We start from the raw sequence: 14,243 nt of genomic DNA, 5'->3' as shown, positions 1-14,243 counted from the left end.
TCCGGACGGATTCTAACCTGGTTCCCTTAGAGACGTCTGGGGACTCTCTCCCGACTGAGGGAGGAGGGGCTGGAGACCTGGCCCCCTGGGTCCTGGAAGGGGCCCACTGGCTGCGATGTGATTCCAGAATCAAGGAGTGGGGCAGGGCCAGCCCTCCCCAGATCTCCTCCCCCAGGCCTGGTCCCCTCACAGGACGCCCCCTCCCCGCTCTTCCTGCCGGTTTCCTCTGCCTTTTCCTGTCCCCCACCCAGTGCTGGGAGCTGGGGCCGAGGCAGAGGCTGAACAGGAGCAGCGGGGTCAGGAACCATCCAGGGCAAGAGGAGCCAGGGGCCCCGGGTGCTGCCGGGACCCGAAACAGGGTAAGAGCCTGGGATCCCAGGGTCCAGACCCCTCCTCCTTCAGACCCAGGTGTGGGTCCCCATCCCAGCCACCCGGGGCCCCATTCCTCTCTCCCACCCAGCCCCCTCCTCCCTCTGACTTAGGAGGCCTGGTCCCCCTCCACCCCCACCTCTAGCTCTTCAAGCCTCGTGAGTGGGGGCCTTACCCGCTCTCCCTTAGGGCCATGCTATCTGGTGAGCGGAAGGAGGGCGGAAGCCCCCGCTTCGGGAAGCTCCATCTCCCGGTGGGCCTGTGGATCAATTCTCCCAGGAAGCAGCTGGCCAAGCTGGGGCGGCGCTGGCCCAGCGCTGCCTCTGTCAAGTAAGTGCCCACCTCTGCCCGACTCCTGCCCCACCTCACCTGCCTCCGGTCTCGCCCTGTTTGGGACTCGGTCCCTCCACTGGAAAATGCCCGGGACCCCGAAAGGGTTGGCTCCAGTTCCTGTCCTGAAGGGGCAAGTGAGCTGGCAGTAGGGGACAGTTGGCCTCAGTGATACAGGGCCTGATGGGGCCAGTGTGGGTCCTGGAGGTGGGCTTAGGCCGGGTGGACACGGGGACGGGGGACCGGGACACAGAAGGAGCAGCAGCTTGATTCACCTTCCTTCCTCCCGTGCCTGCTCACCTCTTGGAATTTCCTTCTGTGGGACTTGCCTTTATTTATTTATTTATTTATTTATTTATTTATTTTCTCTCTCTCCCCCCCTCCCCCTCTGGCCTCTGTGCCCCCCATTTCTATATACCCCGCATCTCTTGCCCTTCTGTGGGTGTCTGTCCCCCACTCGCTCTGGGACTCTGCTCCCCCATCTGTGTCTTTGCCCCCCTCCTTCGTTCTCTAATCCCCCACCCTGTCTCTGCGTGTCTTCTGGGGTCTCTCTCTCCCCCGTCTCTGCTCCCCGGCGGGCCGCCAGGTCTTCGTCTTCAGACACGGGGAGCCGAAGCAGCGAGCCGTTGCCCCCGCCGCCGCCGCACGTGGAGCTGCGGCGAGTGGGCGCGGTCAAGGCGGCCGGGGGAGCCTCGGGGAGCCGCGCCAAGCGCATCTCTCAGCTCTTTCGGGGCTCGGGGACCGGCACCACGGGGTCCGGCGGCGCGGGAGGTCCCGGGACTCCGGGGGCAGCTCAGCGCTGGGCCAGCGAGAAGAAGCTGCCGGAGTTGGCGGCGGGCGTGGCCCCCGAGCCGCCACTGGCCGCCCGCGCCACGGCGCCCCCGGGGGTCCTCAAGATCTTCGGCGCCGGGCTGGCTTCGGGCGCCAACTACAAGAGCGTCCTGGCCACGGCGCGCTCCACGGCGCGCGAGCTGGTGGCCGAGGCGCTGGAGCGCTACGGGCTGGCCGGCAGCCCCGGCAGCGGCCCCGGCGAGAGCAGCTGCGTGGACGCTTTCGCGCTGTGCGACGCGCTGGGCCGGCCCGGGGCGGGCGCGGTGGGCAGCGGTGAGTGGCGGGCGGAGCACCTGCGAGTGCTGGGCGACTCCGAGCGCCCGCTGCTGGTGCAGGAGCTGTGGCGGGCGCGGCCCGGCTGGGCGCGGCGTTTCGAGCTGCGCGGCCGCGAGGAGGCGCGCCGCCTGGAGCAGGAGGCCTTCGGGGCGGCGGACGGCGATGGTGAGTTGGCGGCGCGGACGCTGGAAGGCGGGGCCAGCGGAGAGGGATGGGCGGGGGCTTGGGGGCGGGGCCAGCGTGGGCGGGGCCAGAGAAGCTGGTGGGACCGGACGGCGGGCTGGGGGCGGGGCCCGCGAGAGGGGTCTGGGTGGGGCCGATACAGCCCTGGGTCTAGGGGAAGACGAAACTGGGACGGGACTCGGGTCAGCCAGGTGGGCTAGGCCGGAGGTCGTTGCCCTTGGGATAGGTGCAGCGTCGCTGCGCAGGGCCTGCGATACTGGGGCGGGGCCGCGGAATGGAGTAATGGGGAGGAAGAGATACAGGGCGGAGCAGGTGAGTGGTCCTGATGTCGGGAGGCCTGTCAGTAGTAGTAGGTTGAATTGGTTTGTGAGGGGCAGTGCCTTTGTGGATGGAGGCTAGAAGGGGCACGGGCCTGGAAAGTGGGAACATGGGCTGGTAGATCAGAGCCTAAGAATGGGAAGAGTCTCGGAGGAGTGGGTCTTGGAACGAGTGGCCTTAGACTGGGTTGGCTGCAAAGCTTGAGTGGGGGCTTGAGGGTGGTGCATGGGAAATGAAGAGGTATTTGGTACTGGCCAAGAATCAGGCTACCTGGGGGCCTGGTCTTTGAGAAGGCCTGGGCCGGAATGGGAGCACAGGTGCACTGGTGGTAAAATAGCAAAGGTGAGGCAGAGCCTGGCAGGGGTGGGGCCTGGCTCACAAGGGTGGCGCCTGCTCAGGGAGCCTTCTCACTGCTTTTCTGTTCCTGAGCCTTCCTTTGTGAGACAGAGTGGTGTCGCAGTTACACTCACAGGCTTCGAAGTCAGGGTTGGATTCCAACCCATTCTTTGCCAGTTAAATACAGCCAAATCCTAGGTGATTCAAGGAGATAGTGCAAATAAAGGGTTTTTAGCACAGGGCTTGACACATAGTAATTGTTAAATAAAGAACGGCAGGGAGTTTCCATCCTGGCTCAGCGGGTTAAGAACCTGACTAGGATCCATGAGGATGCAGGGTCGATCCCTGGTCTCGCTCAGTGGGTTAAGGATCCAGCATTGCTGCAAGCTGCAGTGTAGGTTGCCACAGACATGGCTTGGATCTGGCTGTGGCTGTGGTGTACGCTGATTCGACCCCTAGCCTGGGAATATCCATATGCCTTGAGTGTGGCCTTAAAAAGAAAAAGAAGAAGAAGAAAAAAAAGCAGTTATAACCATCATTGTTTTTTTTTCCTTTTTTTCCCAAAGAGCATTCATGAAATGCTTACTATGGGTCACATAGGATTTAGGGTCCTGGGGGACTACAATGGGGACATTGACAGATGAAGTTCCTGCCTTCCTAGATTTCACAGCCCAGTAAGAAATACATCAGTTCACTCGTTCATTTCCACTGGGCACCTACTGGGTGACAGGGCTGTGCTGGGCCCAGGCAGCATTCAGAGTGCCCAGTGGTGCCCTTCTCTGCTTCAACTTGGAAGGTCAGGGAAGGGTGTTCAGGAGGAGGTGGTTCCTATTTCCCTGTGGGGAGGATCTTCTCGGGTTCACTGCAAAGTCCCTAGTGCCTAGAACAGTGCCCAGGACATAGGAGTTGTTCAGAAAATACTGAGGAGTTCTCGTATGGCTCAATAGGCTAAGGATTCGGCATGGGCACTGCAGCGGCCTGGGTGGCTGTTGTGGCGCGTGTTCGATCCCTAGCCTGGGAACTTTTGCATGCTGCGGGAGCAGCCAAAAACAAAAACAAAAACAAAAAACCTAACAACGAATTGGAAGAATGAATGAATTTATGAGCTGAAACTGCAAGATGGGTAAGAGTCAGGCAAGAAGTATGTTCCAGGCGCAGGGAACAGCATATGCAAAAAACGAAATGTGGGAAGCATCCTCACAGCCAGTTGGCTATCATCTCCAGCTGAGCCTCCTCTGTCTCAGTCTCATCCATCACTCCCCGTCTCTCTCCGTAGGCACCGGCGCCCCCTCGTGGCGGCCACAGAAGAACCGCTCCCGGGCAGCGTCTGGTGGGGCGGCTCTGGCCAGCCCTAGCCCGGGGTCCGGGTCAGGGCCCCCGGCTGGGTCCGGGGGCAAGGAGCGCTCGGAAAACCTGTCCCTGCGGCGCAGCGTATCGGAGCTCAGTCTGCAGGGTCGGCGGAGGCGGCAGCAGGAGCGCAGGCAGCAGGCCCTTAGCATGGCCCCAGGCGCAGCCGACGCCCAAATCGGACCAGTAGACCCCGGCGACTTTGACCAATTGACCCAGTGCCTCATCCAGGCCCCGAGCAACCGCCCCTACTTCCTGCTACTGCAAGGCTACCAAGACGCCCAGGTAGGCACATCCTCTTCTACCGGGAGAGTCCTATGCCGCATCCTCAGGTTGAAGGGCGACAAAACTACAACTCCCAGAATTCCGTGGGTCGTGTTAGTCTTCGGTATGCCGGAAAGTACGGTCCCAGCCAGGTCCCAGGGGAGGAGATACTGTCAGAGAAGAGAGTGGGGGAGGTGGAGATGGCTGAGAGGGATTTCACTGGAGGGACAAGTAGGCGATGATTTATTTCGTTCAAAGTTGGGGGAAAGCACTGTCTTCCTCCAGGAAGAATGCGAGAGCGTATTTTAGAAAGATCTTGGAAGCCTCTATTTCTTGGGGTAGGGTAATGGAAGACTATCTTCTGGCGGAAGGGAGAAATTTGATTAATGCCTGGAATCTTTTCTGGGTAAGCCTATATTCTCTTGGGAGGAGAGGACTAAATCATTTGTAAAAGTTGATGGGTTTCATTCAAACGATTTCACCATCGTTGATGGGGGCAGGTGGCACTTATCGTTTACGTATTTGGGTGGCAATAGGAGAATTTGAATGTCGGGGGCAGAGGAGGAGAAAGGATTAGCAGTTGGAAGTTATTTCATTGATAGTGATGTAATATTGGAAATATTTGTGCGGGGGTGTGGGGAGGAGAGAGAGAAAGAGAGAGAAAGAGGGAGAGGGAGGGAGGGGAAGTGAGGAGTATCCTTAAGGAGTTATGGTGTTGTCCACTTTTGGGTAAAAATGGTACAGCCAAGCTCAACAGGTAGCACTGGAATCAATGGGAAAGCCCACTCTGGAAGGTGGCGGAGTTTATTGAACACTTCCATTTTTACTCTCAGAGAAGGATCCAACTGGATGAGGTGACTTGGCTGCATATATGGGTGAGAGGTTAAAACTATTCAAAGAGCTTTCACTGAAGGAATTCATTGTCCTTGTTGGGGCAAGGGTTCAGGGTAAGCTCATTGTAGAATAGTGATCATATTTATTACAACAGCCCATTCCTCCAGACACAGTTGGAGAATAAGAGGCTTTATTTTGGAAAGGTGGTCAAACTGGAAGGATCTATTCTAGGAGCATAAGGGAGGTTTTTTTGTTTTTGTTTTTGTCTTTTTGCTTTTTCTGGGGCTGCTCCCACGGCATATGGAGGTTCCCAGGCTAGGGGTCCAATTGGAGCTGTAGCTGCTGGCCTATACCACAGCCACAGCAATGTCAGATCCAAGCCGCGTCTGTGACCCACACCACAGCTCACGGCAACACCAGATCCTTAACCCACTGAGCAAGGCCAGGGATCGAACCTGCATCCTCATGGATGCTACTCAGATTCGTTTCCGCTGAGCCACGATGGGAACTCCGTATAAGGGAGTATGTTATGGGAAAAGATGGAAACGTTGGAAACATCCATTCTTCAGGTGGGTTTCATGAGAAATTTCTTTGTAAGGAAGAGGCTTCATTGGAAGTGTCCATTCCTTGGGGACAGGAGTAAGAGTCTGATCTCTTGTAGAAAGGAATTTGATTGCATGGGTGTCTGTAATCTGAGAATTACTGTAGGTGCAATGGAAGCAGTGGAAGAATCCATTCTTAGGTTAAGGAACAGGAGAGCCCACTCTAAGGAGGGGGGGTTGTGTATTTTAGATCATTCCATTCCCACAGACAGGGATGGAAAATGGGAGGGCCTACCTTCAGAAGGTGGTCAGACTGGAAGGGTCTGTTTTTCTTGAGAGGCAGATGAGTGAATCCATTGTAGGAAGGGGACTTAGCAATGTCTATCCATGGAATACAGGCAGTGGGAGAGTTTGGTGTAGGAAGGGGATTTATGAGTATCCAGGATGACTGTTCTCTCAGCCATTAACGGGAAAGAGAAGGGTCTCTTTTAGGAGGGAGGCCAAACTGAGTGCTTCCATTTTAATAGGTTGCAGAGGGAGAGTCATTTTTAGGAAGGGTCTTCTGGAATGCTTCGTTTCATCTGCTGGATAAAATGGGGCACTCCACTACAAGAGGGTCTCCTTGAGAAATCTAGTTATAAGATGGGGTTACTAGAAGTGCCACTCTATGGAGATCTCCTTGGCAATGAGAATATCAAGAGCCTCCAGTAGCGGAAGGGAGAGTATCTTTGGAATCTTCCATCATGGGAGTAAGGAGAATAGGTGAGTCCATTGTAGGATTATGTCTCCTTGGAAGTTAAGTCACCATGGGGTGGGAAAAACAATGAGTCTCAAAGTGGGTCTCCTTGGAAGTGCCCATTCATAGGGTGGAGATAATAGAAGAAACTTTGATCAAAGGGAGAATCTCTTTAAAGGTATCTGTTCCTTGCCTTGAGAACATTGAAAGAAACTGTTATTGGCAGGGGAAATGTCTTTGAAAGCCTCCATGACAGGGGTGGAGTGATGGGCCAGTGGGGCCAGGGTAAGGGAATGGGAGCGTTCCAAGGAGAAAGAAGGTTTCCTTGGGAAAAGTCCATTCTTTGAGGGTGAGGGTAGTGGGACAATCCATTTTCGTAACGAGGATGTGATGTTCTTGGAAGCAACCCATTCTTTGGGCTGGGTATTATCGGGGAGTCCACGCTAGGAAGGGACTGCCTTGAAGGAGTCTATTCAGAGGAGGTGAGATGATGGGAGAGTCCACTGGAAAAAGATCTGGGATGCATCCATTCTCAGAGGGAGGGAAATGGTAGAACTCATGGCAAGAAGGGAGTTTCCTCGTATCTAGTTTGCAGGGTGGATGTAATGGGCAGCCCACCACAAGAAGTGCCTTGGAAGAGTCCACTCATGGGAGGTGGGGGTAATGAGTGAGTCCTTTGGGGTCCCGGGACCTCTCTTTGGAAGCACTCATTCAAGAGATGTAGGTGATGCGAGAGGCAGTGGTGGGAAAGCGATCCCTTTGGAAGCATCCTTTCCTCCTGGAGTGGTGCCCATCCTTACTTTCCCTGCAGGACTTCGTGGTGTATGTGATGACCCGGGAGCAGCATGTGTTCGGCAGGGGTGGGAACTCCTCGGCCCGCGGTGCGTCTCCGGCCCCATATGTGGACACCTTTCTCAACGCCCCCGACATCCTGCCACGTCACTGCACAGTGCGTGCGGGTCCGGAGCCCCCGGCAATGGTGCGCCCATCCCGGGGAGCCCCAGTCACGCACAACGGCTGCCTCCTGCTGCGGGAGGCCGAGCTGCATCCCGGCGACCTGCTGGGGCTGGGCGAGCACTTCCTATTCATGTACAAGGATCCCCGCTCTGGGGGCTCGGGGCCTGCGCGCCCATCATGGCTGCCTGCGCGCCCTGGGGCCACACCACCGGGCCCCGGCTGGGCCTTTTCTTGCCGCCTGTGCGGCCGTGGCCTGCAGGAGCGCGGTGAGGCCCTGGCGGCCTACCTGGACGGCCGCGAGCCCGTGCTGCGCTTCCGGCCACGAGAGGAAGAGGCACTGCTGGGCGAAATCGTCCACACCGCGGCCACTGGCGCCGGGGACCTGCCACCCCTAGGGCCCGCCACGCTGCTGGCGCTGTGTGTGCAGCATTCAGCCCGGGAACTGGAGCTGGGCCACCTGCCGCGCCTGCTGGGCCGCCTGGCCCGTCTCATCAAGGAGGCTGTCTGGGTGAGCGCCCCCTACCGCCAACCCGCCCCATCTGCGCCCCAAGTCCTTTCCTCAGCCTCCTCCCGCCCCCTCCAACCTTAGTGTCATAGTTGGGCAGGACGAAACTACATCTCCCAGGATACCTCAATAGGGGTGTGGGCTATTAAGGGGCCCCACAGGATGCTGGGAGTTGTGGATTTATCCACAGTGGGTGAAGAGAAGGCAGTACAGTAGTACCTACTTTTGCAGCTGTGGGATAATGGGAAAAACCATTCTGGGAGATGCTGGGGGGAAAGAGCTCCCACTGGATGAAAAATTAGAAGAGACCATTGTGAGAAGTGAGGGGGGTGGCCCACTGGGTTTGAAGCTTGGAGCCTTAGTTCGGGAGACCCTTCTCAGAGGCAAGGGAGAACAAACCCATTGGACTGACAGATGGATGTGCCAGGGAGAAGCCATTCAGAGTTTTTTGGGGGTAGTTCCACCCTACTAAGCTGGGGGCTAAAGAAAAGGTTTAGGAAGTTTTGGGGGGTAGGAAGAAACTCCATTTGATCAGAAGCAGACCCAAAGGGAGACAGACCACTCATGGTCATAGGGGTGAGTGTTTTAAAAGGTCAAGAGGGCTGATTATTCTGAAGCTTGAGAATTAGACTCCATTTGAAAAGTGGGGAGAGTTTCTGCCAACAACAAAAAAAATAGGGCATTAACTCACGGATCTGTCTTCCTCATCCCCCTCACCTTGATTCTGATCTTACTGTTCCACAGGAAAAGATTAAGGAAATCGGAGACCGTCAGCCAGAAAAGTAAGAGAATCTCTGGGGAGAAGGGCCTGGAGGGATGCAGGGGTCAGGATTTGCAGCCAGCTCTGGTGTTCACATTTCCATGCGCGTCTTAGTGCAAGCTTTTGGGGGACTCGAATTTTCCAGTTGAGAAATGAAGGTTGGACTCCATCCCTCATCGGACCCCAGATCTCTCCAGGTTTGCACATTAGGGTGGGGGTTGGGCAAGGATCACAGGTCTCTTCTTCCTTTCCTAGCCACCCCGAGGGGGTTCCTGAGGTGCCCTTGACCCCCGAGGCCGTGTCTGTGGAGCTGCAGCCACTCATGCTGTGGATGGCCAACACCACGGAGCTGCTGAGCTTTGTACAGGAGAAGGTGCTGGAGATGGAAAAGGAGGCCGACCAGGAGGGTGAGCTCGGACCCCAGGCCCGTGCTCATGCAAGCCCCCTGCCAGTCTCAGCACCTGGGGACCGGGACTCCGGCCTGGCAGCCTCTGCTTCTCCCTCTCACTCCTATGCCTGTCCTCAGACCCACAGCTCTGCAATGACTTGGAATTATGTGATGAGGCCATGGCCCTTCTGGATGAGGTCATCATGTGTACCTTCCAGCAGTCTGTCTACTACCTCACCAAGGTTGGTCTTGACCTGTTTCCTGTCTGGCATAGCCGCACTTCCGGTTTGGACGCTGTCACATGGCTCTGATGCCACTTCCTATGAGACCCAGCAAGACTGCCTGCTTCTCTGACGTCACTTCCCATGTCTGCCCCTCGAACTTTGCTGTTCTGATACCACTTCCTGTTTGAGTTTACATCACCTCCGGCCTTTCTGACTTCTCTTATCTCTTGTACTATCCCCTCTTGCCAGGGTGACTTCCCTGCCTGGTTCTGTCACCATTACCCCTTCTCCAGCCCCTGTTTTCCAAGTCCAGTCTTTTTTTTTTTTTTTTTTTTTTTTTTTTTTTTGCTATTTCTTGGGCCGCTCCCGCGGCATATGGAGGTTCCCAGGCTAGGGGTTGAATCGGAGCTGTAGCTACCGGCCTACGCCAGAGCCACAGCAACGCTGGATCCGAGCTGCATCTGCAACCTACACCACAGCTCAGGGCAACCGCATCTGCAACCTACACCACAGCTCAGGGCAACGCCGGATGGTTAACCCGCTGAGCAAGGGCAGGGACCGAACCTTCGACCTCATGGTTCCTAGTTGGATTCGTTAACCACTGCGCCATGACGGGAACTCCCCCCCAAGTCCACTCTTAAGTCACTGATAGGTTTGAGAGAGAAAAAGAGAGATCAAATACTACTAGGCACTGTCATGTAAACTAAACCTCTTTAATCAGGTCTCACTTCCTGGGTTTGCTGACCTTGCTTCCTGTAGCTCTGAATCCATTCCCTTTTCTGAGCCTTTTCTCCCTGGACTTCCCATCCTACAGGACCTGCTTTCTGCCCCAGTCCACTGCTACCACTCTTGACCACTACTGCGTCTTGAAACTCTCAGGATTCCTGGCTTCTGATGGGCCTGATTCTCTAGCTGCAAAATGAAAGGGGAATCTTTTGGGGTAGATGGTCTCTCTGTTCTTTGAGCAGCCTTGATTTGTGAAGCCTTTCCTCTAAGGCTTCACTTCCTGTGCATCCCTGCCAAGTGTGGTTTTATTTCTTCTTTGGCTCTGACCTCATTTCCTGTCCTTGGCCTGATCTCATTTTCCACTGGCTAACTGCCACCCCACTCCCACTTCCTGACTCGCCATTCTTTTCTGTTCCTTGGGGAATTTTGGATAAATAATTCTTTGATTGAAGGGAGCCTCTTTGTTCAACGTCCTTTGTCCTCCTTGAGCTATCTCTGTGGAGAACTACAAGTCCTGTAAGGCACCAAAGGTGGTCTTAAAATACCCAAGATAGCAGTTTCCATTGTGGCTCAGCGGGTTGCGAACCTGACTAGGATGCAGGTGTGATCCTTGGGCTTGCTCAGTGGGTTAAGATCTGGCGTTGCCGTGAATGGCAGTGTAGGTTGCAGATGTGGCTCGGATCTGGCATTGCTGTGGCTGTGGTGTAGGCACAACCCCTAGCCTGGGGACGTCCATATGCTACAGGTGCAGCCCTAAAAAGAAAAAAAACAAAAACAAAAAAACACCTAAGACACTTCTGGAAAGCTCTTCTTAAGACTTGAGGTGTCCAAGGCTTGGTGAATGCTAGAAACTCTTCTGGAAAATAGGAATTTGCTCATGGAGCTCTCTAGGGTGTTTAAGGCAAAATGGACTACAATTCCCAGAAGCCTTTGGTGGAGTTCCCCAGTACCTTTGTATTCTACTACTTTGAAGCTTCTAAGGAGTTGTAGTCTGATCACTTGTTTGTATCTCTGTATCTCCTCAGACTCTGTATTCAACGCTGCCTGCTCTCCTGGATAGTAACCCTTTCACAGCTGGGGCAGAGCTGCCGGGGCCTGGCGCTGAGCTGGGGGCCATGCCTCCTGGGTTGAGACCTACCCTGGGCGTGTTCCAGGCAGCCCTGGAACTGACCAGCCAGTGCGAGCTGCACCCGGATCTTGTGTCTCAGACATTTGGCTACTTGTTCTTCTTCTCCAATGCATCCCTTCTCAACTCGCTGATGGAACGAGGTGAGGGTCGGAGTGGAAGGAGACCTAGAGGCAGAGATGGGAGCTACTGAAACCTATGTTGGTTAAGACCCTTTACAGGCTCAGGCCTCGTTTTAGGGACTCTGGAGCACAAGCTCCAGACCTGAAGGTCAAGGATAGGAAAGGTCTGAGAGGCAGGAGGGCAGGGTCCATGCACTCACTGCCTCTCATACACTTCCCGCACAGGTCAAGGTCGACCTTTCTATCAATGGTCCCGAGCTGTGCAAATCCGAACCAACCTGGACCTTGTCTTGGACTGGCTGCAAGGGGCTGGCCTGGGCGACATTGCCACTGAGTTCTTCCGGAAACTCTCCATGGCCGTGAACCTGCTCTGCGTGCCTCGCACCTCCCTGCTCAAGGTGACTCCTGACCTCTGACTCCCCGACCCCACTCAGCTGTCCTCTGTGTTTAGCTCACCCTTGAATCTCCTTGGACGTCATGTAATCTCCAGTCCCAGCTCAGACACCATCGGCAGCTAGAAGAGAGCCAGCTACACTAGTGCCCAAACTCAGTTGCAGCTGAATCCCAGTGGGACTTATTAATAATAGTTTCCAGGGCCCTCCTCCTTAGACATGTGGTTCAGGAGGTCTGTGCGGGAGCAAGGAACATGGCAGTTAAAACATAAACCACATGCTGGACACTGTGCTTAGCCCTTCGTGTTGAATGCTGACCAAGCCCCATGAAGCAGGTTATCGACAATTTTGTTCAAAGACACTGAAAATCAGATACAATTGGTCACTTGATTTCATTTTTTACCTTTAAGTATCAAACTTTTACAGAATATTTAATAAGCCCAGGCCAGTTCTAAGTACTTTACAATCCTGCCATATCGCATCCTCATAACGACTATAATAGGTACTTGCTGTTCTCCCCCAGTTTGCTGGTGAGGAGAGTGAGCACAGTGGCTCAGTAATGAGCGGTCTGGGGCCCTTGAACCCAAGCAGTCTGCTTGGTTCAGAGTCTCTGGTTTTAACCACCCTGGTGATTCTGTTGCCTAGATCTAGGTTAGGTTCAGAAATTTTCAAACAGAGGAGCTCCCGTTGTGGCTCAGTGGTTAACGAATCCAACCAGGAACCATGAGGTTGCAGGTTCGATCCCTGGCCTTGCTCAGTGGGTTAAGGATCCGGCGTTGCCGTGAGCTGTGGTGTAGGTTACAGACGTGGCTCGGATCTGGCGTTGCTGTGGCTCTGGCGTAGGCCAGCAGCCACAGCTCCAATTAGACCCCTAGCCTGGAACCTCTATATGCCACAGGAGCGGCCCAACAAATGGCAAAAAATTTTTAAAAATTTAAAAAATGAAAAAGAAATTTTCAAACAGATCCGAAAAGTAGCCATAGTAGATAACAACACCTCTGCACACAGTAACATAAATTAATGGTCAGTTTTGTGTCTTCTCCACCCACACCTACCTCCCCATGTATTCTGAAGCAGACACATTTTTCTTTTTTAAAGCCGAGCGTGTGCCCTTTCCCCACCATCTCTTTGGTGACAACAGGCCTCACAGTGCCCAGAAGACACCGCACAGACACCACTGTCTACCCACTACATCCATGCCCTCTATGGAGGGCCTTCCTCAGGATCTCTCATCCCATTTTCCCACCAGGCTTCGTGGAGCAGCCTACGAACTGACCATCCCACACTGACCCCTGCTCAGCTCCACCATTTGCTCAGCCATTACCAGCTGGGTCCTGGCCGCGGGCCTCCACCTGCCTGGGATCCTCCCTCTGCAGAGCGGGATGCTGTGGACACAGGTGGGGAGAAATCGGGACACAGGCATTGGGACTGTCAGCTTTCTCTAGGTCCTGAGAACCTAGCAATCCACAGCCTTCTGATCAGGATTCTGGACCCAAACCCTTTCCTCCTCCCAGGATCTAAGTGCTGGATCCCAGGATACAGGATTCTCCTTCAGGATACAGGGGTTCAGCCCTCAGCCTCTTTCCCCCGCAAATTACCCCCTTCACCTAGGAGGCCAGATTCCAGGCCTCTCCACTCTAAGGAATCTGTGAAATGAAGTGCCCAGCCCTTCCTTACGGATCCAAGAACCCAACCAGGTCGCCCATTTCCCAGGCCACAGTGGCCTTGCATAGTCTGAACCACAATTCCCATGATGCTTGGGCACCCCAAGGGGAGCCTTTGTGGGGACCCTGCTACAGGAGTTGCTGGTGGGGGGTGTTAAGTTTTTCCTTCCTTCGGGTGTGACGCAGCCTCGGCTCTCCCCGACACTGCTGCCTCATGCCCATTTTCAGAGCTTAACTCCTTGTTCTTCGGTCTCATAGGGGACATCTTCGAAAGCTTCTCCTCCCACCCTCCCCTCATCCTGCCCTTGGGCAGCTCGCGCCTCTGCCTCACCGGTCCGGTGACCGACGACGCCCTGCATCGTGAATTGCGCAGGCTCCGCCGCCTCCTCTGGGACCTTGAGCAGCAGGAACTACCAGCCAATCATCGCCACGGACCTCCCGTGACCACGCCTCCTTGAACACCCATATCGAACGAACGCGCGAACCTTGAAAATTCCTTGGCTTCTAGCCACTAGAGCCCACCCGAGCGCAAAGCTTTCTGGGAATTGTAGTTTTTTTTTCCCCGCGTGGAATACTGGGAGTTTGAGTTCTGGAGTAGTAGAGGATGGGACAATGGGAAGATGGGTTTGGGATTTGAGTACCAGCAGCAATAAAGGTATCTGTCGGATTGGCAACGTCTCACTTGTTAAGACTTGGGAGCGGTGGTGATATTGATTTTCTGTGAAATGAGGCATCAGGGCCCTTGCCGGGAGTGTTGGGCTCCTGCCGAGTTCGCCGAGGTATTTATAGCCACGGCCTCAGCTTGCCCTCTTACATGTAATCCAACCCAGGAGCACGGGGGCCTCCCATGCATTTAAGGACAGGGCTTTAAACTTGTTCTGCCAAAGATCAGTCCTGCCAGTGGGAAATAGCCAACACTTGAAGGGTGACCTCCGAAGCCCATACTCCTCTCTCAGACCCAGGTGTCTGGGTTTCCAAGTCCCTTCTGGCCCTTTCTGCCTGTCGAGCACACC

The 14,243-nt window shown here is 55.0% G+C and overlaps 1 protein-coding gene across 5 annotated transcripts; it reads left to right on the top strand.

Moving 5' to 3' along the window:
- Positions 1–273: 273 nt before the first annotated feature.
- RASIP1 (Ras interacting protein 1) lies at positions 274–13,904 on the top strand. Of its 5 annotated transcripts, XM_003127281.6 has the most exons (12): positions 274–359; positions 559–699; positions 1,286–1,971; positions 3,920–4,275; positions 7,178–7,831; positions 8,573–8,610; positions 8,844–8,995; positions 9,115–9,218; positions 10,952–11,195; positions 11,400–11,572; positions 12,816–12,963; positions 13,489–13,904. In XM_003127281.6, the coding sequence occupies exons 2-12, from the start codon at positions 563–565 to the stop codon at positions 13,686–13,688; spliced, it is 2,892 nt and encodes a 963-aa protein (XP_003127329.4). In that variant the 5' UTR covers positions 274–359; positions 559–562; the 3' UTR covers positions 13,689–13,904. The 5 variants fall into 5 exon arrangements, 3 of the variants coding, with proteins under 3 accessions (XP_003127329.4, XP_084817504.1, XP_084817505.1); XM_084961378.1 differs by lacking the exons at positions 274–359; positions 559–699; positions 1,286–1,971 and adding an exon at positions 2,137–2,301; XR_014806465.1 differs by lacking the exons at positions 11,400–11,572; positions 12,816–12,963; positions 13,489–13,904 and having other exon boundaries at positions 3,920–4,660; positions 10,952–11,157.
- The last annotated feature ends 339 nt before the right edge of the window (positions 13,905–14,243 follow it).

The sequence above is a fragment of the Sus scrofa genome, chromosome 6 (genome assembly GCF_054392235.1).
Source record: "Sus scrofa isolate SSC_HxYL_T2T_F1_AM1 chromosome 6, Sscrofa_HxYL_maternal_Yorkshire_Landrace_v2.0, whole genome shotgun sequence".
Lineage (NCBI taxonomy): Eukaryota > Metazoa > Chordata > Mammalia > Artiodactyla > Suidae > Sus > Sus scrofa.
This window is presented reverse-complemented; position numbering and strand designations above follow the sequence as displayed.

Bases quoted from the DNA above. Each gene is read 5' to 3' on its own strand.
- RASIP1 (XM_003127281.6), top strand. From the start codon at position 563: ATGCTATCTGGTGAGCGGAAGGAGGGCGGAAGCCCCCGCTTCGGGAAG. The intron at 700-1,285 runs GTAAGTGCCCAC...GCGGGCCGCCAG, and splicing joins CCCAGCGCTGCCTCTGTCAA to GTCTTCGTCTTCAGACACGG. The intron at 1,972-3,919 runs GTGAGTTGGCGG...CTCTCTCCGTAG, and splicing joins CGGGGCGGCGGACGGCGATG to GCACCGGCGCCCCCTCGTGG.